At 52.2% G+C, this 23833-nt stretch overlaps 1 protein-coding gene across 3 annotated transcripts; it reads right to left on the bottom strand.

The window, feature by feature from the left end:
- Positions 1-127: 127 nt before the first annotated feature.
- Positions 128-23089, bottom strand: LOC114485397 (DENN domain-containing protein 3-like). Of its 3 annotated transcripts, none has more exons than XM_028486741.2 (10): positions 21730-22894; positions 20428-20598; positions 18976-19105; positions 16138-16245; positions 13386-13525; positions 9688-9848; positions 8281-8414; positions 1046-1164; positions 826-960; positions 128-704 (listed from the first exon to the last, which is right to left on the bottom strand). In XM_028486741.2, exons 1-10 carry the CDS (start codon positions 21886-21888, stop codon positions 501-503), a joined length of 1461 nt encoding a protein of 486 aa, XP_028342542.1. In that variant the 5' UTR covers positions 21889-22894; the 3' UTR covers positions 128-500. The 3 variants fall into 3 exon arrangements, with proteins under 3 accessions (XP_028342542.1, XP_028342541.1, XP_028342543.1); XM_028486740.2 differs by having other exon boundaries at positions 128-701; positions 826-963; positions 21730-22890; XM_028486742.2 differs by lacking the exons at positions 128-704; positions 826-960; positions 1046-1164 and adding an exon at positions 3102-3379 and having other exon boundaries at positions 21730-23089.
- Positions 23090-23833: the final 744 nt, after the last annotated feature.

The following is a 23833-nucleotide window of genomic DNA, read 5'->3' as shown; positions in this document are numbered from 1 at the left end:
GGCGCAAACCTGCTCAACCAAAACGTGGTCATTTAAAATACACCCCTTCTCATGAGCTTTGCTGGGAACAAGAGGTCAGTGTCTGGCTGTCGGGCTTCTGTAAATCTGGTGCTTAGTATTTGGTGAGTGAGTGAAGCGGAGGAAAAGCAAGACCCGAGGTCCGCAGGTCACGGGTGCTCCGGCTAAACTGCTCCCGATGGCCTGGTGCTGGCCCAGGTCGTGGATTCTGGAGCCGTCTAGACAGCACAGGGTGACTTCTCGGCAGAGGCTGCCTGACTGACAGGGACCCCAGCCCGAAACGGTCCAGTTTAATCAGCTAAGTCCAGGAGAGGAAGCGCGACGCTATCGGTCTCGTCACTGAGGCCAGAGAGCCAAACAGGCCCCCGCAGCGGAGCCCCCCCAGTGCCCCCCGCCCCAGGCTCAGACCCGCCTTCTCTGGGGAGGCGCCAGGAGCCGGCAGAAGGCGCATCCCTCGCTCACAGGGCACACGCGCCCTTGGTTTACTCGACCTTCCAGATGGCGATCTTCCCCTCCTCGCGGCCGGACCCGCTCAGCACGTATCTGTCCTCCGCGGAGCACAGGGTCTTCACCGTGTCCGTATGGGCCACCAGCTCCTTCTCCACCGTCTTCCTCTCGGCATCGATCACGTAGATTTTCCCCTTGGCTCTCCCCTGCGACAGCCCCGTGCCGCCCACCCAGATCTGCTGAGGAGAAACGGGCACCACGCAGGCAGCCCACTCAGAGGTGTGCGGTGCTCTCTCGGGCGCCCCCAGACCCCCGTCCTTCCCGGCCGGGCCTTGATCAGCAGCCCCGCGGCCGCCTTACCTGCTTCTTCACCCTGATCATGCAGCTGACCTTGGAGCAGTCCTGCAGGTGGATCCTCTGCGGCGGCTGGGCGAGGTCCCGCAGGCTCCAAATGTAGATGTCGTCGTACCCGGCACAGGCCGCCCAGAGCTGCTCCTGCTAAAGTGGAACGGGTCACGACGCGGGCGGTGGCAGCCCAGTGGCACCGGGGGCGCCGGCCCAACCTGACGCGCTGGGTTACCTCGGGCATGAGCTGGAAACCCAGGAAGGAGGTGCTCATCTCTTTAAAGTTCTCACCGATCTTCAGTTCCTGATGAAGAAATCCAGCCGTGGTCACGACCACGATACTGTTACCGGTACCTGCAGGACGGAAGAGGCAGCATGAGGGGCAGGCAGAGCGAACTCGGAGCGCAGGGATGAAAGCGCCGTGAGAGCTGCAGTGGGACCGGCGGGGCCACGGCTCCTGTACCACGTCCGACCGTGGTGTCGGCGTCTGTAACTGTAGCCGCCCCGTGGCGCCTTCGCCTTTTCCCGCGGGGACACTCAGACCATCAGCCCCATTTTTACCGACGAGGAAACGGCTGGAGTCCAGCGCCCTCTTCTGAGGCTTTCGGAACCCCTCCTGCCACGGTTATTTGGCATTTCCTGTCACTTGAGGCCACGGCATCTGCTACCCCCGGCGGTGAGGATTAGAACTCTAGGTGACGGTGCCCCGGCATGGGACACGTCTCTCCGTTTAAGCTCTTCTCTGTCTCTTTCTATTACTCACTCTAGCAAACCAAGAGTTTCCACATCATGAGCGCTACAGGTCATCAAAATTAGTACCGCAGGGAGGAGGTCAGATCAAGGCTACAGGGGAGACGGAGTCAGGTTCGAGGAACGTGAAGAGCGCAGGGCTGTCCTCTCGTGGCTTTTATTGCCTGCGTCCTCCACCTCCCGCCCTGTGCTGAGGCCGCCAGGACAGGAGGACACAGCCCTGCCCTCAGGCAGTGCCATCTGGCTCCAGAGGGAGGGGGTACGAGTCCCCAAGGTGGGCTCTGGCTTCCTGTCACGGTGGGTGGACCCCAGGTCCGCAGAGAAATGACCCCTCTGTCCTTGGCTGCCCTCAGGACTCGGAAGCTCAGCTGGGTTCTCAGTCACAGGTGGCGAGAGCCCGCGCGTACCTCTCTTTCCCGCCTGAGGCCTCATAAGCAAACCCCAGCATCCCTCCTTTTATCCCGAGACGCCATTATCCACTTGGACTAATTAACAGGCCCTAGGGTGCCGCGGCCTGTCTGTCAGCAAGACCTGGGTGGCAGGAAGTCGTGCCAAGAGGCGCTAATGCCCCCGGGCGCCCGCCGACCCCGCACAGGGCGGAGTTCACAGCGACCCTGCTTGTGCGAGCACGTAGGGGCCCTGCTGCACACGGAGCGAGGGGTGGGGGCGGCAGATGTGGGTGAGACCGATCACTGTCCTCGAGGTGGGCCAGGTACCCAAAGGGAAGGCGCCCCTGCCGTGGGCGGTGGAAGGGAGGAGGACCTGGGGAGAGCTTTGTCCACGAGATCCGGGGAAGCGGTCGGTGCGCTGGGCTAACTGTCACCAACCCTCACACTCACGGACGCTCCAAGGCCCGCTTTCTGCCTCTCACGTCTCCCAGCCGTCAGCGTGCTCTCCTGTGGGAGGGATGGTATTTCCATCTCACTTTTCAGATGAAGAATCAGAGACTCCAAGAGTGCAGGGGACCAGCCCAAAGTGACCAGCCATCGGTGACAACGCCTGGATTTGAACCCGAATGCACACGGAGGCTGCAGCCTGAACCACAGGTGTGCCGGCAACGTCACAGAGCAGGCCTCCGACCACAGGGAGCAGGGGCGGGGTCCGCTCCCTCCCAGAAATGTCAGGCCTGGGGGAGGGGCAGTGCTGCAGTAAAGGCAGCTTCCGTCCAGACGGAGGGAAGGCACGCAGGGTCTGAAATGCTGGGACGGAAGTAGAAAGGGAAGCCGGGGATCCTCAGGCTCACCTCGCCAAGGCCCTGGGGAGGAGTCAGAGGCGTCGCCTGTCCCCCACCACACACGCTCTCAGGCCACACCTCAGTGCCCACGGACCACAGCTGATGCGCGGCCAAGGCTTTAGCTGTTATTAAAGACCTGGAACAACACTTCACAGCAAACACTCTCTTTTCCCCAAAGAAGCCCTGCTTTCCTCTTGTCCTTTTCTCGTTGTTAAATAGGAAAACTACCTACTGTATTCGTTAAGTTGAAAAATAAGAGGGATTCCATCCTGAAAACAAGGTTATCCATCCTCATTCTAATCTGTTATGTCTCTCACTATATTTAACAGGTAACTTTTGGTCCAAAATGCATCCATGGATGGACACACACACACATCTGACAGTCACTGGAGATCAACCAAAGCTGAGGGATATGGTCTTTGAAAGAAAAGAAAGAAAGACACTCAGTGAGCTGCACAGTTACCTGGGTTTCCTCTGAGGGGACTTCCCGGCTCTTTGTGGGGCACTGAGGGATAAAAATTCTAGCAGTACGTAGCAGGCCATCTTGGTTGAGGGTATGGTTTGGGGCTGCCGCTGCCAGTGTGGCTGGAAATAGAGGGGGGATATCCCCCAAATGCATGTATAAATTCTCCTCAAATCCTTGGCTGACTCCCAAACTGTGTATAAACAGCAGAACTGGAACATTCAAGACCTGAATAGAGATTTCACAGCTCCCCAGGGCTACAGAGATAAGAGTTCAAAGTTCTAGCTCATCCCTGTAGGAAAGGCTTGGTATATACCTTGGGCATTCCTCGAAACCCTAAAAGGGCCATGCTGCAAGGACAAAGACCACATACCAGGACTAAGGTCAAAACTGAAATATACTCACCCTAGAAAAGCCTAAAACCAAGCCTCTCCACAGGATCAAGATGATCTGCTGCCAGTAATTTAATGACCTTCTAGAACAAGACTTAAGGATACAGTCCAGAGTCTCCTCAGCATGCCATTAACAATATCCAGGATGCAGTGAAAATTACTACACATGTGAAGCTTGAAGATGCGACTAAAAACCAACAGGAAACACAGTAGACAGAAGCAGACCCACAGACGATCCAGTATCCAGCAGACAAGGACTTTAGACCAACAATTACAAGTATGTTTTAAAACTTAGAGAGAGAAAGATATGGAGAGGATGAGTGAAGAATATAGGATTTAGGGGAGAAAATCAAAGTTCTTTATAAAATAAATGGAAGTTCTAGAACTAAAATGAAAATTTTCTGGATAGGTGTAACTGCAGACAGGACACAGAAGAAGAAAGGTTCCGGTCTTAGCCAGACTAAAGCACACAAGAAAAAGAAGGAAAAAATTATAGCAGTGCCTGAGACCTGTGGGACATTATCAGATGGTCTAACTAATATATAATTATAATATATATATTACTAATATTATAATATATAATTAGAATCCCAGAAGACACGGAGAGAGAGGATGGGCAAGAGAAATATTGGAAGAGGTAATGGTTAAGTTTCCCCCAAATTCAAGAGAGTAAACTGCAAGCAAGATAAACACAAAGCCCTTCACACCCAAGCATACTGTAGTCCGACTCATGCAAACCAGAGACAGAATCTTAAAAGCAGCTACAGAAACCACATTATATTCAGCAGAACAGTGGGAATGACGGCAGACCTCCCATCAGGAACAAGCTAAGCTGCAAGACAATGGAATGATATTTCTAATGTGCCGGGAAAAAAATAAAAACTATCAGCCTAGAATCTGTTTACAACAGACTCATATCATAAGAAATACTACAGGAAATTCTTAAGGCTAAGGGGCAATGATGCAAGATGGAAACCTGGATTTTAAGGAGTGAAGCTCAACCAGAAATGGTAAACATATGGGCAAAAATAAGTTTTTTCTTAATTTCTTTGAAAGACCATTGAGCACTTAGGCAAAATTTTTTAAAATAGGTTTATCACAATCATAGAAATAAAGTACTGCATTTAACAACAATAGGAAAGGGAGAGAAAGAGGTAAATGGAATTAATTTTACTGCTGTGCTGTGTCCATTATACATGAAGTGGTGTGTAACAGTTACTTAAAGTAGATTGTGAGAAGGTAAGGTTGCACATTGAAATCCTTAAAGCAACCACTAAAAAGGGGAACACAAAACACAGAGCTAGGGACTTCCCTGGCGGTCCAGTGGTTAAAACTCCACACTTCCACTGCAGGGGGCGTGGGTTCGATCCCTGGCTGGGGAACTAAGATCCCACATGCTGTGTGGCACGGCCCCCTCCCCCCCAAAAAAAACCGAACATAGAGCTAAAAAGACAATAAAGAAGATTAACTTGAATTTAAGAGCAGTCCAAAAGGAGACAGGAAAGGAGGAACAAAAGAAAAAAGTACAGATGTGAAAAATGGAAAAAAAAATAAGTAGGGTACACTCAAGCATATGATTAATCGTCTTGAAAGTGAGTAGACTGATTGGCACAGGATATGAATAGACATTTCTCTGAAGAAGACACACAGATGGCAAGTAGTCCATGAAAAGATGCTCTACATCATGAGCCATCGGGGAAATGCAACCAGAGCCGCAGTGAGATGCCACTTCACGCCCACTAGGATGATTACGATAAAAAAAAATAGATGATAACAAGTTCTGCTGAGGAAGGGGAGGAACTGGAAGCCTCATATACCGCTGGTGGGGATATAAAACTGTGTGGCAGCTTTGGAAAAGAATGACAGGAGAGCCGATAACCAAGCTGTAGCATTCACGCAATAAAAAGAATGAGCTATTGCTGCTCAAACACGGTGGATGAATCCTAAAAACATCATGTTGCCTGAACTGAGCCAGATGAAAAGAACACATGCTGCAGAGCCCATTTATAGAAAGTTCAGGAACAAGCAAAACAAAACCATAATAGAATTCAGAAGTTGTTTCCCTCGAGTGGGGGCCACCTGGAAAGGGGCACAGAGGGACCAGCAGCGGTGATGGAAATGTTCTGTGTCTTGATTGTCGGGTGGTTATGTGGTGTATACTTTCATCAAGACACAACAAACTGAACAGTACGGTACTGGCACAAAAACAGAAATGCAGATCAATGGAACAGGATAGAGATGCCAGAGATAAACCCACACACCTATGGTCACCTAATCTATGACAGCGGAGGCAAAAATATACAATGGAGGAAAGCCAGTCGCTTCAATAAGTGGTGCTGGGAAAACTGGACGGCTACATGTAAATCAATGAAATTAGAACATTTTTTAACACCATACACAAAAATAAAATGGATTAAGGACCTAAATGTAAGGCTGGACACTTTTAATAAAACTTTCAGAGGAAAACATAGGCAGAAAACTCTTTGACATAAACTGCAGCAAGATCTTTTTTGACCCACCTCCTAGAGTAATGAAAATAAAAACAAAAATAAACAAATGGGATCTAATGAAACTTGAAAGCTTTAGCACAGCAAAGGAAACCATAAACAAAAAAGACAACCCTCAGAATGGGAGAAAATATTTGCAAACGAAGCAACCGACAAGGGATTAATTTCTAAAATATACAAACAACTCATGCAGCTCAATATCAGAAAAACAAATAGCCCAATCAGAAAATGGGCAGAAGATCTAAATAGACATTCCTCCAAAGAAGACATACAGATGGCCAAAAAACACATGAAAGATGCTCAGCATCACTCATTGTTAGAGAAATGCAAATCAAAACTACAATGAAGTATCACCTCACACCACTAAGAACGGCCATCATCAAAAAATCTACAGGGCTTCCCTGGTGGCGCAGTGGTTAAGAATCCGCCTGCCAGTGCAGGGGACACGGGTTCAAGCCCTGGCCCGGGAAGATCCCACATGCCGCGGAGCAACTAAGCCCGTGCGCCACAACTACTGAACCTGTGCTCTAGAGCCCGTGAGCCACAACTACTGAGCCCTCATGCCACAACTACTGAAGCCTGCGCACCTAGAGCCTGTGCTCCGCAACGAGAAGCCGCCCACGCACCGCAACAAAGAGTAGCCCTCACTCACCGCAACTAGAGAAAAGCCCGCGTGCATCAACGAAGACCCAACGCAGCCAAACTTAAGTGAATTAATTAATTTTTAAAAATCTACAAACAATAAATGCTGGAGAGGGTGTGGAGAAAAGGGAACCCTCCTATACTGTTGGTGGGAATGTAAATTGATACAGCCACTATGGAGAACAGTATGGAGGTTCCTTAAAAAACTAAAAATAGAACTACCATACGACCCAGCAGTACCACTCCTGGGCATATACCCTGAGAAAACCGTAATTTGAAACAAGATACATGCACCCAGTGTTCACTGCAGCTCTATTTACAATAGCCAGGACATGGAAGCAACCTAAGTGTCCATCGACAGAGGAATAGATAAAGAAGACGTGGTACATATATACAATGGAGTATTACTCAGCCATAAAAAAGAACAAAATAATACCATTTGCAGCAATATGGATGGACCTAGAGATTGTCATACTGAGTAAGTCAGAAAGAGAAAGACATATACCGTATGAAATCACTTACATGTGGAATCTAAAAGAAAAGGTACAAGTGAACTTATTTACAAAACAGAAGTAGAGTCACAGATGTAGAAAACAAACTTCTGGTTACCAGGGGATAAGGGGGGGAGGGATAAATTGGGAGATGGGACTGACATATATACACACTACTATATAAAAAATAGATAACTAATAAGAACCTACTGTATAGCACAGGGAACTCTACTCAGTACTCTGTAATGGCCTATACGGGAAAAGAATCTAAAAAGAATCTAAAAAAAAAAAGTGGAGATATATATATATATATATATATATATATATATATATATATATATATAAAACTTTCAGTTTGCTGTAACCTGACATTAACACTGTAAATCAACTACACTCCCAATAAAAATTTTTAAAAAACACAACAAACTGTACATACATTTTGTGCGCCACATCATACGTAAAACATGCTTCAATTTAAAAGAAGTGTTCTCGACCATCAGCCGTGTCACCCGGCATACACCAGGGAAGGCTTCAAAGTGCAGCAACCTCCGTGCGGTGATGCTCAGAAAATGCAGAACCCACGCCACCAGGCACGGCGTCTGTACCTCCCCGTCACACCCCGAAGTGCCCCCCTCCGACCCACAGACGTCCCCGCCCGAGGTCTGTGCTGGGAGGGGCAGAGGGGAGCACGCAGCACGGCTGGGGAGACGGGACCCGCACGCAAACGACTGGGCCACAGAGGGCTGCCGGGAGGAGTGGCAGCAGCCCCCCGGGCACAGCGAGAGCAGAGACAAGCAGGAGGGGAGGCCGCACAGGGAGCAGGGGCGCCGGGGATGTAACAAACTCAGGAGGGAGGAGGGGAGCCGGGTGCATCAAGAAGGAACCCGGGTTTCACAGTCAAAGCGTGTGGCAGAGGAAAGGGGCGTTGGCTCCCCTGCCGTTGCCTTTTCCTAGCTTAGCCAGGAGCCAAGGGCAGGGACCGAGCACTTACAGCACCAGAGGCGGCCGCCGTGCAGTCTGATGGCCGAGAGCCCGTCGCCCGGCAGCTGGAACCTGCTGGTCACCCGCAGAGAGCTCGCGTTCCAGGCCAGGACTGTCCCGTCCGCGCTGCAGGAGTACACAGTGCTGCGGGGTGAACACACGTGCAGGCTCTTAACTGTGGCCCTGAGAACACCGTGGGCCTTTTCAAGTTGCCACCAGCTAAAGCATCCAGAACACGGCCAGTGAGAGACGCCAGCGCCATCAGGGTGGCGGGTTTCTGAGCGCCCCCCGCCCACCCCGGCACCTCCAACACGGCTACTGGCTCCGCCAGGAATTGTGAACAGAACTGTAAAGGACCGTTAACTAAAATCCACCCCTCCCGCCAGGGGCCGGGAATGGCACATGCCCCCTCCAAGCTCAAGTCCAAGGATCCGCACGGCGTCGGTGACCGGCAGCTGCGGGGAGGCGGCCTCAGCTAGTGCCGTGCACGGCCCTTCCACCACCTGATGGCGTGTCACCTTCACGTGAGGACCTAGGTCCACCCGACTGAGGACAGGCGGCACCCCTGAAACTCGGGGCACAAGGGGATGGGGGCGGCACACAGCGAAGCGGCAGAAAAGCTTAGGAGCTGTGGCCTCCCGCGCCCAGGGCTGGGGCTGCCCCTTCAGGGTGGGTGACCTCAGCATACCTCACATACCCACTGAACCCCACTTCCTCACAGAGGGAAACGGGGACCCTGCCTGGTTCTCATGTCTCCCCTGGGCACCTGCTGTGTCCAGGCCCTGTCCCAAGCACGGGACACGGCAGAGAGCAGGACAGACACGGGGCTGCCCTTGGGGGACTGGCATTCTTAACGTGGTAAAGCCGGTGAAGGATGAGGTAAATACATCTTACAGGTTGAACTGTGTCCCCCCAGAAAGATATGTTGACATCCTAGCCCCCCAACACCTCAAAATGCCACCTTATTTGGCAGTAGGGCCTTTCCAGAAGTAGTTAAATGCCGCTAATAGTGTGGACCCCCATCCAACATTGACCGGTGTCCTCATAAGAAGGGGACATTTGGACACGGGCACACAGGGGATTCCATGAGGAGACATGGGGTTAGGGTGATGCGTCTACAGGCCCAGGGTGGCAGGCAAACACCAGAGCCAAAGAACAGGCAAGGAAGGCCGGGTGCCCGCTGCGACAGCACCCCACGCGTGCTGGACTCGGGCTCCAGCAGAGGCCGCTCCTCTGCACCCACGATGACCACACCACACAGGAATGTCCCCGACTCACCTTCCAGACCCGCTTTGCTCCCCCCGCGCAGCCCGGGCCCTGCAGGCCACGGCCCACGGCCGTGGGAACCCTTCCCTCTGGGACCCCTGACCCACGCAAGAGCCGGACGGCCCCTCCTCCCAGGGGAGCCTGGCCGGACCTGGGTGCCTGCGCTCTGTCCTGCACGACCAGACCCGTGACGCTGGAGCGGTGGTCCGTGAGCTGCTTGTTGCAGGACATGCTGTGGACGTTGATGATGTAGATGACCGAGTCCTCCGAGCCGACCCACACCTGGCTTTGCTCCGCCATCACCATGCAGTTCTGAGGGGGCCGAGGAGACAGCAGGAGAGCAGTCAGTGCCCCGTGTTCCCGGCAGTCGGTTCTGTCCTGTGCGCTCACAGCCAGCGCTGAGCTCCCGCTCAGGGACCGACAGGCTTAGGGTCCTGCCGGCCTCTGGTCACGCTCTTGTCATTCGATCAACACATCATCTCGCTGTGTGTTCCTGTTTAAGGATGCCCCTGACCCTTGAATGACGCAGGTTTGAACTGCATGGGTCCACGTTTTCTCTGTAAAGCACACTCCAGCCTCTGGCACCTCAGCTCTATACTAGGGCGCCATGTTAAACAGCAAAATCACGATAAAAAGCACAAAAATGCGAAGAACATGGCACTAAATAGGCCGTGAAAAGGACACCTGTCTACAGTTTGAGCTGAACCAAGAAGGCAGGTCGCCTTGCTTGGCCTCGGCTGGGAACATGCACACAGCTCCCATTTCTCCCTGCTCTGCAGACGTGCCTCTCTGTGGAGAACCATGAAAGCGCCGTAAGTATTTGCTCTGGAGCCACAAATAAATTTTAGCGGGTAGGTAAGTTTGCAAATATGGAATCTGCAAATAATGAGGACAGACTGTATATTAGCAACAAACAAAATGGCAGTGCTCTTGCAGCTAAGAGAGCGCTCTCAGGGATGCCGGCTTAGCAAGTGATTATCTTTAGACTTTCTGAAATTAGAAATTAAGGACTCAAAACACTGAAGAGTTATAAAAGCCACATAAACACGTGAAGCGCAAATGTGTCTGCCTGTACATCTCAACCAACCCAACTGCATCCCTAAAAAAGCGTTCCCGGGCTTCCCTGGTGGCGCGGTGGTTGAGAGTCCGCCTGCCGGTGCAGGGGACGCGGGTTCGTGCCCCGGTCCGGGAGGATCCCACACCCCGGGCTTCCCTGGTGGCGCGGTGGTTGAGAGTCCGCCTGCCGATGCAGGGGACGCGGGTTCGTGCCCCGGTCCGGGAGGATCCCACATGCCGCGGAGCGGCTGGGCCCGTGAGCCGTGGCCGCTGAGCCTGCGCGTCCGGAGCCTGTGCTCCGCAACGGGAGAGGCCACAACGGTGAGAGGCCCGCGTACCGCAAACAAACAAACAAACAAAAGTGTTCCCTAAACGTTTCCTGAGAGGTGTCCGACTTTATCCATGATATGGGCAACATTTTACTGGTAACCAAACAAGGGTCTCAGATTGTCAGATCCAAGCAGATTTCACAGAGCCACAGTTCCATCACTGTGGAGGGCTGAGGCTAGATCTAATCCTGTACAATCAGTGCCCATGGTGCTTACTGTTACTTACCTTTGTCAGAAGAAAGAGCTCATAAAAATTGATAGCTTTCATTTTACCAACAAACATTCTCATAAGTTAGGAAAAGATGCTACCTTGCTAATTTCAGAATTAATCATCTTAAAAAGCCCTTTCTTTTGAGGCATCTACCTGAGAATTGTTGTAACATTTTAGTAAAATGTCTTTCTTCAGTGGCCCAAAGATATCTTAGATAAACCACTTGGAACTTCAAATTTCAGATGAGGCAGGATTTTCTAGAGATAATTGCCCCAGTTTCTGTCTTGTTGAAACAGTACAAAATATCCCTGTGAAACCAGTGGGAAGATATTTTCACATAACTGGATAACTTTCTGCTTTAATTAAATGTTACCTGGCCTAACTGGGGAGCAGAAGATTGATACAAAATGCAGCCACATGATTTTATTTTCACAGGGATTTTTAAAGTTATTCTATTATTAAACAGTCTTTGAAATGCTTGTAACTAAGAATCAACAGGAAAAAAATTAAATTTTAGAATAAGAGTGAAGTCCTTAATTTCTCCTCCTTGTTTTTCATTTCATGTAAAGTGTTATTAGACTCTTGTACACATTTTACTTTAATATGTCTTGGATTCCGTTCCTTTATCATCTGAGGCTCACTATTTGAATGCAGGGGAAAATGGTTTAGCAACTTCTTCAGAATGATCCCGCCACCCTCTTGGCAACATATATTTGAATTCACAATATTTCTGTTCCACCCCAGTTTTGCAAGCACGGATTGTCACATTATCTTTAGATGGTGGAATGTGGCCACCAAAGTCGATGACACTAAGTAATGAGGAACACTTAGGTAGGTAAACTTCACTACACCGTGCCTTTTACATTAAACGTGAAACAAGAAGTTTTGTGTTAAAGGAGTTGGCCTGAAGATTTTCCTAGCAAGAACCCCATGGGACAGTGGCTTCTTTTGTGCCCTCGGAGGGTCTTGAACAGGATGAAGCCCACCAAGGAGTAGGTGTGACAGCATTCTGGACAGTAGGGTGGTATCGCCAAAGATACCTGGAGTGCCGAGTTAAAAGGCAGCCCCACCGGAAAGAAACCACTGACCACCCCTCATGTGGAAACACGAATTCACACGACCCGTTCCAGGCGTGGAGGCCCTGGGGCACATGGCTGACGTCACGTAGTACAGAAATAAGAAATGATTTTCAAGGGGCCGTGCAAGGCCTCGAGAAGTCTCCAAAAAGCAGGGGGCTGATCCTGGTGGCACTGAGGGCTACAGACCTAAAACTTGACCTCGGGTTTGTGGGGGTGGGGTGAGGCTGTGTTTGCATGAATTTAACTTACTTTTTAAAATTTATTTATTTTTGGCTGTGTTGGGTCTTTGTTATGGTGCACGTGCTTCTCACTGTCGTGGCTTCTCTTGTTGAGGAGCACGGGCTCTAGGAGCGTGGGCTTCAGTAGTTGTGGCTCGCGGGCTCTAGAGCGCAGGCTCAGTAGTTGTAGCACGTGGGCTCAGCAGTTGTGGCTCGCGGGCTCTAGAGCACAGGCTCAGTAGTTGTAGCACGTGGGCTCAGTAGTTGTAGCTCACGGGCTCTAGAGCACAGGCTCAGCAGTTGTAGCACGCAGGCTTCAGCAGTTGTGGCTCGCGAGCTCAGCAGTTGTAGCGCGCGGGCTCAGTAGTTGTGGCGCACGGGCTCAGTTGCTCTGTGGCATGTGGGATCTTCCCGGACCAGGGCTCGAACCCGTGTCCCCTGCACTGGCAGGCGGATTCTTAACCACTGCGCCACCAGGGAAGTCCCTTAACTTTCTTTTAATTAAATAAAGTTGGCTAGGCTATCAGTCTAAAAGCTCAAAGAACTGAGGTTTCTCAACCACGAGATAACTATAATATCATGCACATTTGACTTAAATGGTTCCTAGTTTTCAAACCCAAATGTGTTAAAATCATTCTAGTGTCTGCTTTCGGTGCCTGACAATGTAAATGTGAGACTACCACACTGCCCTTTGCAAGACTGAAATCCCGTTTTAGATTTCACAGCGGGGGGGTGGTTAAAGCCATTATCTGCTCACTTAAAGAAGAACGTTTAAGTGAAGGATGGAACAAGCTTACATTTTAAAACTCGAGGTAAAAATCAAAGACTTGCGGGATTCAGCGACGCCGTGGGGGGATTCGTGTATCCCGCTGCCTATACAGGTGGACAGGTTCAGTTTCCAAAATCACAAGTTAACCTGGAAGCTGACTGAGTGCTGTGCGCGCCCGTTTACTCACCAGTTTAGAAGCGCCCGCTTTAAAGCAGTGCTGGAGAACCGTCCAAGAGGAAGCATCGAACACGACCACCCTGCCTCCGTTCAGAGCGCACCACAGTTTGGGGTGGGCATCCTCAACTTTTTCTGCCGGGTCAAGATGCCCTGAAGAGGAAAGCAGCCCGAAACGGTGAGACCCTCTGCTGCACCAGCATGTGGGTCATACACGACTCGGGTCCTGCCCGTCCCCTGCTCAGCCCCCCAGGTGCCACCCTGGGTGCCCAGGATCTAAAGGTGAGCACGGCCCGAGCTTCTGTGCCCCTCGGAACTTCGAGTCTCGGGGACAAGCTGGCTCCAGCTGGAGAAACACGCAGACAGACGGAGCCCGGGGGGGGCTTCCCTGAGCCCGGACCTGGAGGAGGCCTGAGGATTCACTCGGGGGCACCGTTTCAGGCAGAGGGAAGTGGGCGCAGGGACAGAGGAAGGAGGGAGCCTGTGGACGCGCCCCCGGGGGCAGCTGGGCTCCCGCGGCCTCACGTCACCGCCAACACGAAGCCTGGTCCTCCGCGCTTTCCTTCTTGGCCCTCCTAACGGCGTGAAGACTGTGGTTTTTCAGTTGTGGTTTATCTGCGTTTCCCTGATGCCGATGAGGCTGCTGGCTTTGGCTGGCCATCTGGATCTCCTCCGTGGTGAAGCCTTTACGTCTCCTGCCCATTTCTGAATCGGGCTGTCTCATTCTCCTTGACTCGTAGCCGTTCTTTAAATATCCCCAACTCGCGCCCCTTGTCGGTTCTCTCGTCTTGTGAATATCCCTTTCCCGGTCTGCAACCACCGCTTTCACTCGTTTGGAAGTTTCTTTTAAAAATCCTTAACTCACCAGTCTGTTCCTTTATGGCTAGTATTTTTTATATGCTATTTGTGAATTTTTTCCTTACCGTAAGGTCATGAATATCTTCTTCTATGTGATCGTCTCCAAGTTTCATCTATGTTTTTGCCTTTCACGTTTAGACTGTGAAGTGATGGCCGCGTGTGATCTGAGGGGCGGTCGAGCTTCCTCTTCTCCCCACGGACGCACAGCCCAACGCCTTCTGTGATGGAGACCGTCTTTCCCCTCCCCTGCTCTGAGAACCACCTCCGTCCTGAGCGCAAGAAGTGTGACTCTGCCAGTCTTTCTGGGGTGTTCGTGCCGTTGGTCTCCTGGCCCCCCTGGGGGAGATCCTGCCCACCGAGACACAGTCTTCAATCCCCCAGAGACTGGGAGGCTCTGAAGCCGGGCTTGGTGCCCGGGGCCTGGCTCCCTTGACTCTCGGAGTTCTTGCCCGCTTCTTGACGAGTGCGTCCTGACCTCAGGCTCGTCCCCCTGACCCCACATGGCTGGCCAAAGCTCTCTCGGCCACTGTTTCCAGTACCAGCAGCCACTGCATGGGAAAAGGGGCCCCCCTGTTCTCCTTTGTTTTTTTTTATACTTTGTCCGGCCCTTCTAGATGTTCTCAGAGGGACGGGAACTAGCCCATGACGACAGGAAACCCAGAGTCTAGTCAGGCTTAATTTAAGGGAAACTAGCGTAGATCTAGGGACAGCTCATCTATTCAGATGCCGTGATGAAAAGCGTCTTGGTCTGTGCTGTCACAGCCGAGTGACATCAACAAGAGAGCCTCGACTGGATAAGTGAAGTCTCCAGAGGGATGGGCTCGGCCGCTCTCTACTCTCTTTCATCTCATCTGAGATCTGTTGCTTTACTGGGTCTTCTGGACGTTCAGGGAAGAGAGAAACTCTCCTGCCGGGAGGCTGCTCTGCCACAGAAACTCAGTTTGCCCATCGGAAACCGTGTGGAATGTAAGCTCCTGGCTGTGGATCGCTGGACGGCCCCGCGAGGTCACGAACCCCGGAGGGTGAAGGACGGGGGTGCACGGCCGCCGCCGCCGCCGCGGCCAACTCCTGATGCGGACGGGCCGAACACGGGGCGACCGGACTCGAAGGCTCTCTTCTGCCCGGAACTGAGCTCCTGTGTTCCCAACGCTATAACCTTGGAGCAACACTCTGCTGCAACTCTCTGCAAGTCAGAATTGAGTAAAAGCATTTGGACAGTTGTACGCCTGTGACTCAGGGCGGTCTTTGTTCACCCCCAGGCCTGGGCAGCGACCCTGTCTTCTTGCTGTCATCGCTCTGACACGGCTCGTAGGGGCCTTGAAAGTCTGCGGGACCGTCTGACCACTCCAAGCAGGAAGAGCCGTGTCGTCAGATGTGCACATCAGCATAGGAGGTGCAGCCATCCCATCCCGGTGACAACGGGCTTGATCCGGCCAAAGACAGGAGCGCAGGGCCTTTACCCACCAGACGTGAGGGTGGCGAGGCCGGACGGGGACTCGGCCCCTCACGGCCCCGCTCCGGCCTCTGAGTCCACGGAGAGGCCGCACCTCATTGCTCAGGGTTCCGCCCTCCAACAGTAGGAAACCACCTGGTCCCCGTCTTCCCTCATCCTGCCACTGCCTTTGCACTTCAGCGCTGACCTTGACCACAAGTCTTAAGCTCTCAGATTGCTCCAAGCACAGCAGCGACATAAACAACAAGGTCCTACAGTACAGCACAGGGAGCTACAGTCGATGTCCCGTGATAAACCATCGTGGAAGAGAGTATGAAAAAGCACGCATATATGTGTATAACTGAGTCACCCTGCCGTACAGCAGACATTAACACAACACTGTCAATCAACTGTACGTCAATAAAATTAAAAAACAAAACGAAACAGCAGCGACAGAGCAGGCAATGGTCTTCACCTGGGGTGTAGAGCAGGACATCGATGGCGCGTGGGAAGGTCTCTCCTGCGGAAGGGTTGATCTTGTGCTTCAGGGTCTCTGAGGTCGTCTTCGGAACTGCCATGGGCACTGAAACGCAGACACGGGGGATTAGTTCCCCAGACTCCAGGAGACCCACGTTATCCAACAGCCTCGCGCATTCTGCTTTCCTTACGATATTAGCTCTGGGGTAAGACTTCATAATTTGTGAAGACGCTCTCTTTAAACTGGACATTAAAGTAAAGCCAAGCGTATCCGGCCAGAGGGCGAGCATTTGCCAACGTCTCACACTGCTTTTTGTTTAAACACAGCTCTCGAGCTAAATGACCTGACCTCTGTCCACACTCACCATTACGTATGGTCTAGCCAAGAGAAGACTTTATACGTTTCTCCATAAATCTAACCCACGAGTGGTCTGTCACCCTTGTCACATAATGTGGCTGCCGTGGGTGCGTCCCGTGTGCTGTAGGACATTTAGCAGCGTCCCTGGCCTCACCCAGTCAATGCCAGTAGCAACCTCCCCACTGCCCCCCCCACACACCCCACAAATATCTCCAGTCACTGCCAAATGCCCCACCCCAGAGATGGGGTGCAGATTTCAGGAAGTTTCATTTTTAGACCTTCCATCACGAATGGACCAGAAGTTATTATTAACTTAAGCCCAGGATCATGCATGGTTGCCTCACTACGCTTTACACAAGGGAAAGCAGTTCTTGATTGGGAACAAGGGGTCAGGGACACTGAGCTTGGGCCCCCCCTCCTTTGCCGCATGCGATGAAGAGTGTCATTTGTTGGGTGCTGCCATGGTAACTGTGTATGTTCTTTCCAGAGGAGTGAGAAGGCTTTTCTGTAAACTCTTGACAAAGATTAGCATGAGCTTGGAGTGGTCTAAACAGCTGAAGTGTAGTGTGTATTTGATTTTGTTCCTAATTAAGGGGGGGGAAAAACCCAGCGATCGATGTCTGGCTCCAGGACTGTTGACAAGAGCGCCTCCAAGTCACGCCAGGAACTGGAGCATCCTGTCTGCTCCCAGAGGGGGGTCCTCAGACCAGGAAGCTCCAGGGAGCACACAGTTAGTGACAGACACAGCAAAGAGGAAAATGCACCAAGGGGAATCGACACATAACTGAGGCTTGTTTTCCCTAATTCTGGGATGACAGTTTAAACAACAGTGTCTTCCTGGCTGTACATACCCAAGAGGAATAAAACACATGTCCAAACAAACACTCGTACGTGAATGTTCACGGCAGCACTATTCACGACAGCTAGGAAGTAGAGAACCCCAAACGGTCAGCGGAGGATTTTGGATAAACTGTGCTGCATCCACAGAGCGGAAATACATGCAGCCACAAAAGTAGTGACACCTGCCACTTGGGTGAACCCTGGAGCGTGACGCTACATGAAGGAAGCTAGACACACAGGACACATACCATGTGAGTTCACTTAGAGGAAGTGCACAGACTAGGCCAAGGTGTGGCAAATCCACAGAGACAGAAAGGAGGTTAGTGGTTGCTTAGCAGGTGAGGGGTGGCTGCTAAATGTATGGGGCTTATTACTGGGGTGATGAAAATGTTCTAAAACCCACTATGCTGACGACTGTACAACTCTGAATCCACTCAAACCAGTAACGTGTGCGCTGTAAACAGGGATGGCATGTGAGCTGTATCTCAATCAAACTGTTAGTGCATACAGATAGCACTAGATGTCATCTTAAAAACATCCTAGGGCTTCCCCGGCGGCGCAGGGGTGGAGAGTCCGCCTGCCGATGCGGGGGACGCGGGTTCGCGCCCCGGTCCGGGAGGATCCCGCGTGCCGCGGAGCGGCTGGGCCCGTGAGCCACGGCCGCTGGGCCTGCGCGTCCGGAGCCTGCGCTCCGCCGCGGGAGAGGCCACCGCAGTGAGAGGCCCGCGTACCGCAAAAAACAACAACAACAACAAAACATCCTACAACTTGTTCATCTGTGTTTCATGAATTAATTTCATGTTGTGGGTTTAATCTAGCACATGTGACTTCCGGCACATAGTAATGTTAATAGCGATAAGTAACCCTCTATTCTCTGCTTCTTTATGCAAAGCACAGGACAGTTGGTTTTAGCAGATCATTTAAAAGTTGAAACAAAATAGAAGTAGCTAAAATGATGCATAAAGCTATTCTTACCTATTTGCTATTTCCTAGACTTGAAAAATCTTCTAGAAATAAAAAATTGAGCTTACCACCAACCTCTGTATGGCTTCCAGAATGTGGGAGCCAGATTTAAAGCTACAGGCGGAGATCAGAGAGTTGCTACGGGGGGAAACTGACCAAATCAAGAGAAAAAAGAGAGACGGCCGTCGGGGGCCCCACGCGCTCGTGCAGTGAGGCCCAGCAGCCAAGGGCACCCGGGCACAGAGGGCCCGGCAGCTCCGCAGTGGGCGTGGGTCTGACCGCAGAACTCCAGCGACCACGATGGCGATTCCGCGAGTCACTCAACAACCTTCCACAAATTTCTGCTCTGCTTGAACCAGCCAGCAGCAATTCTGTTGCTGGCAACTAAGATTCAGGACCAATATCATCTGGTGTAAAGTGGACTCTAATAACCCAGACACTGAAACGATGAGGTGCCTCGATGTGTCCTCAGGAGCAGAGAGCTCCAAGGTGTTACTAGGTGAGAAAAGGAAAGATGCAGAACAACGTGTGATATTCAGAAATGAAAAGTACAGAAGAAAAAATTTTGAGACATTTGGGATTGGTTCTGATTATAAGACAAAAGTCCACCAGATAAAAATCACTTAAGACATAACTCAGGACACCATGGCTGCACTGAACACATGCTGATCTTACTTTCGTTCTTCATCTTATCAAAGTAAGATAACTTGGAGGCCGCGTAGATGGCGCCGGGCGACTGCAGTGCACCGACGACGGCGTCCATCAGCAGGACGTGGGTCAGTGCCTGCTGGACGTACTGGGGGTCCTGTAGGAGGGACAGTCATCTCAGCACAGCTTCACTGAAATCACTTCACTCTAAGACTTTGTCACGTCACATGAAACAACGCTTTCAAAGATGTGTGTTTTTCAAAGCCACGTGAAGAGTTTAGATTTGGATTTGATGTCATGTAATCATGTCCTCTTAGTTGAGACATACACTGGCTGTTTATGCCAGGGGTCAGCAAACTTCTGTAAAGGGCCAGGTGCTGAACATTTTAGGGTCTGTGGGCCATGCAATCTCTGCCACGACGACTCAGCTCTGCCGTCAAGGGCAAAGGCAGCCGCAGACACTGTAAAGGAGAGGGCGGGATGTGAGCCCGTACGACTTTCCTTAGACGTCTGCCAGCCCACGGGCTTTGATGAGCCAGTGTGTGCTAAGTAAACCAGTGGGTATAAAACCAAACAGTGAGCCCCAAAGTCATAGAATATTGGAATCTTAGGACCTAGTCCCCGCTTCCTGCTCCAAACAGAAATGCTCCTTCTGTCTCCATGAGCTTGGGCTCCTCCAGTGACAGAACTTCCATCACAAACGGCAGCTCTCCTACCACTGAACGTGCGTTCTTCCTGACGCTTTCCACTGGGTGCCGCCCTCACCTGCATCTCCCTGAGGATCCGTGGGCACACCTCTCTAGAACCTTCTGAACTGCTCCCTCGTGGGAGTTCCCTATTCGTACTCTTGGCCCACTTTGTTGTGGTTTTTCCTGTCTCGTCTTGCCATTTAGACAAGACAAATACCCACCCCGCACCGTGTGTCCTCATGTCTTACCCTCCGTCCGTGGTACCCTTCATGACTAGGAAGTCTTAATTTGGTGTGATCAAAGCCATCAGTTTGGCCCAAAGTAAATGAAGGTACAGAAGTCCCTAGGATATAAATGTAACCCTGTGGAAGGAATCTAACACCTCCCCCCAACCAAAACCCTAATCCTGTGAAGGGGAAAAATGAAGAGCTGCTTAGAGCAGGGTGTGCCCGGACGCCCAGCCCCCGACGCTCCCCTCCCTGGGATGTCACCAGGGGCAGGGGGCAGTGCAGAGTGGTCACTCCCACAGTCCAGCCACACCACCCTGCCGGCCCTTGCGTTTGCCCCCAGGGCATCCCCCAAGACCCCAGGGCTTTGCACTGGGTCGCGAGCACCACAGCATCCTTAATGCCTTCTGATGAGACCTCATCTAATTCAACGGATCCCGCGCCCAGGCCCAGGCCCAGGCCCAGGCCCAGGCCCAGGCCCAGGCCCACCTGGCTTTATGCTGAGCATTACTACAGAGACATGAGCCCTGGGTGAGAATACAAAGGCAGCCCGGGGCCCAGACCTTGTGGTCGTCGGCCAGCTTCTTCCCAGCCCACATCTCCTTCACCATCAGGTGCCACAGGTCACACTCTGTTTTAAGATTAGCTTCAAAGACTTCTTTCTTGGACACCATTTTGATTTTTAAAGTGGGAATTCTCAGGAGCAGAAAAGCTACTGTGGTGCTTCTGACTTCCTGCAGAGGGAAAAAGAGGCAAGTAAACGAAATGACACCCTCAGGGACCCTGGAGTCGATAGGACATACATTTAGGGGTGGCGGTCTGCACACACTGAGGGGGCCCCCCGGGTGCTGGCTGACATCCCCATGTGAAGGCAGAGTCCTCGGGGCTGGCCTGGGGCTGGGGCTGCCCGGGGGGAGGTCCAGCAGGACCCAAGAAGGCCCTGAGGTACCCGGAGCCTGGTGCCGGGGGTGGGGTGAACAGGGGCTCCTCCAGGTGACCTGTTCTCAGAAACGGGTGACAGGGAGTCAGGGTCACGGCGGTGTCTGGAGCTCAGCGAGCCTTCCTGGTGCGTCGAAGTGTGACCTGTCAGCCACACGTCGACAGAGACACACCGGGGGACTCGTCCACAGCGTTTAAAGGTGCTTCATTCTTTCACCTCCTGAAATCTCTGTCTCTGGATTTCTGGGAGGAAGCCTGTCAAAGCAGGCTTGGGGGGAAAACGGAAGGAGCCAGTGAGAAGGTGCGTCCACGGGCCCAGCCTTAAGCACGGGCCACAGGGGAGCGCTCCTGCCTCTCTGTCTCTGGGGACACGCAGTAACCGGATGAACACATCCAACACGCCGTGTATAAATTTAGGAAATAAACCTGGGAAGATAAAGGTAAGCCACGAGTCACGACCTCAACTCAGATTCCCTTAGTGGGACGATGACGTTTAAAGTTGTTATAAAACAAACAGCGTGGCCCAGCCAGGAACCCGATCAGGAAACGTGAGATGCAACAGCTCACAGGGGCTGGCCCGCGGCCGTTTCTCAGTAAAGCAACTTCTGTGCTCCTCCTACGCTGTCGCGTCAGGTCAGCGAAAGGACAAGCCTGCGTTGCTTCTTGCTCCTCCCCCAAATACACGTCAGCTGAATAGAGAGTCAGCTGTCGGTGCACTTACTGCTCCGACCACATCACCCACTTCATCTATTCAGTCCTCACATCACTGCTATTCGGAGGGTGCATCCTTATTCCCACTTTACAGGTGAGCAAACTGAGGCACGAACCATGAGCGGCTTGTGACGGGCCCACGGCTGGCAGAGCCCGGTGGGCTGCTCTGGCTGCGGCACCTCCCAAGCCCAGGCGGCTTCCAGAGCTGCCCTCACCTCTATGTCTCTGAAGGTGGAAATCTCCACGTAGCCCGGCCTCCCCTCAGTGAGGAGGAACAGGCGCTTCTGGGTCATGGCGATCTTGCCCACACCGCGATTTGTTTTGACGGAGCTTGACAGCTTATACACACACTCGTTCTTGTCCAGCTGTTCCATCACCGAAAAAGGCAGGTTGACCTCTTGGGCCTCTGCTTCTGCCTCCTTCCAGCAGTTGTAGAAATCTTTGAATGTTTCTGGGTCAATCTGTTTCTGATGTCCTTAGTTTTATAAAGAAAAAAAAAAAGATTCTTACAGCCACGTACACAGGTACCTCAAGAATGGTTGCTTTACAATCAGGAAGCAGCACATTACCCGCAGGAGATAGCAGGTGGCACCAGCACCTAAGTCTGCCTGGATGGAAACCACCTGGAAAGCGTGCCCTCCTTCCCCAGCTTCCCCAGGTGCCCAGGTGGGCACTTGATCTGGGCTGAGCCCATTGCCCTCTCCAGCCCCTACCTAACCAGGTAGTCACAGTAACTCCTAGGGCACCAGGCAGGGACACTGGGACAAAGACAAAGTCCTGTGTCACCTCTAGAGCTGGTGGCAGCCACCTTGGGGCCAGTCCCAGGGTGAAGCTAATGCTGAAGAGACCAGATCCTTGGTGACACTCCCACACCACTGGATCAAGCCTCACCTGAAGCGAGTTTATCTCAGTACTCTTTGGGTATGTGAGCAAATAAATTATTATTTGTAACCGTGGTGATCTTAGTTGATGCGGCAACCTTCCCAAATGTCCAATATTCAGGGGCTCTGGAGTCAGAGAGAGACCCAAGTCCGAAGCCCAGCTTCACTACTGTTTAGCAGTGTGACCACAGGCCAGCTGTGGAACAAACCTGCTTCCCTGTCTGTAACATGGAGCTGGAACCACCCCCAACACCCACTCAGCCGCTAAGAAGTCCGGCCCGTTCTAATCTCGATGTTTCCCTGTGTCTGGCTCCTGCACCCTCCATTCTGCATCCTGGATCTGTCTGCCCTCCGTCCTCAGAGGGCCCTTCACATCCTACACAGGAAGAAGCTCCTAAGTGGCCTCCTGCCTTCTAAGCTGCCCCTGCTGGCGGCCTGCTTCACGCCACGCCTAGAATGAGGCTCCTCGTATTCACCAGGCCCAGATTCCTCCAGGATCGGGCCCCTCCTCCGCTTCGCACTCCTGCATCCCAGCACAGTGACAAGCATGTTGTTACGTGCCTCTGCACACGCTGGTCTGGAGTGCTCGGACCAGAAAACTCCTACCCATCCTTCAAGACCCAGATAAAATGGCCCATGGGCAGCCTTCCCGGACAAGGGGCCCACTAAGCTGATGCGCTCTTCCCTCACAGCATCTAACAATGCTTGCTGTGCTCTACCCTCTATACAGGCCCAACTGCCCTGGGCAGCTTGCTCCTAGATCAGGGGACTGAGGACTGGAGAGGAAAGCCCTGCCAGCGGGTGGGCAGGTGCCAGGCAGATGGCCCCGCCGAGCTGTGCCTTCGTGGGTCTGCCTTTCCCACTGGGGGACTGCTCGGGACGCAGGAACCTCCCCGTCCCAGCCTGGCTGAAGGCCAGATCTAAGCGGTCAAGAAAGGCTGTGAAAGCTCGGCTCTGGTTCCCTAACACCTGCCAGGTAACGGTTTCCTGGGGAGTTTGATGTCACGGCCACGACTGAGTCTGGCCTCATCCCCACACCGTGCAGGCGCAGGAATATTCAGGCGAAAATCTCCCAGGCGGCAGGATTCTGAGGTGATTCTCCTCTGGCTCACCTGTGTTTTTCTAATTGCTTTACAACAGTGGTCTGCTACTTACAAATTTGTTTAACGTCCTTGGATCCAAACAGAATCACACCACGGTGGGGTATCTGTATATACTTGGGTCGTTTTTAGAAAGTTAAGTTACTGAGGGACTTCCCTGGCGGTCCAGTGGTTAAGACTTTGCCTTCCAGTGCAGGGGGTGTGGGTTCAATCCCTGGTCGGGGCGCTAAGATCCCACATGCCCTGCGGCCAAAAAACCAAAACAAAATAGAAGCAATATTGTAACAAATTCACTGAAGACTTCAAAAATGGTCCACATCAAAAAAATCTTAAAAAAA

Source organism: Physeter macrocephalus, unplaced genomic scaffold, assembly GCF_002837175.3.
Source record: "Physeter macrocephalus isolate SW-GA unplaced genomic scaffold, ASM283717v5 random_1775, whole genome shotgun sequence".
NCBI lineage: Eukaryota > Metazoa > Chordata > Mammalia > Artiodactyla > Physeteridae > Physeter > Physeter macrocephalus.
This window is presented reverse-complemented; position numbering and strand designations above follow the sequence as displayed.

What these genes read in the sequence shown, in the direction of transcription:
- LOC114485397 (XM_028486741.2), bottom strand. Translation starts at nt 21,888, where the DNA reads ATGGAACAGCTGGACAAGAACGAGTGTGTGTATAAGCTGTCAAGCTCC. An exon ending in CCACCTTCAGAGACATAGAG is followed by an intron (nt 20,599 to 21,729) that starts GTGAGGGCAGCT and finishes TTCCCTCTGCAG; the next exon opens with GAAGTCAGAAGCACCACAGT. An exon ending in CGGCGGCCGCCTCTGGTGCT is followed by an intron (nt 1,165 to 8,280) that starts GTAAGTGCTCGG and finishes TCCGTCCTGCAG; the next exon opens with GTACCGGTAACAGTATCGTG.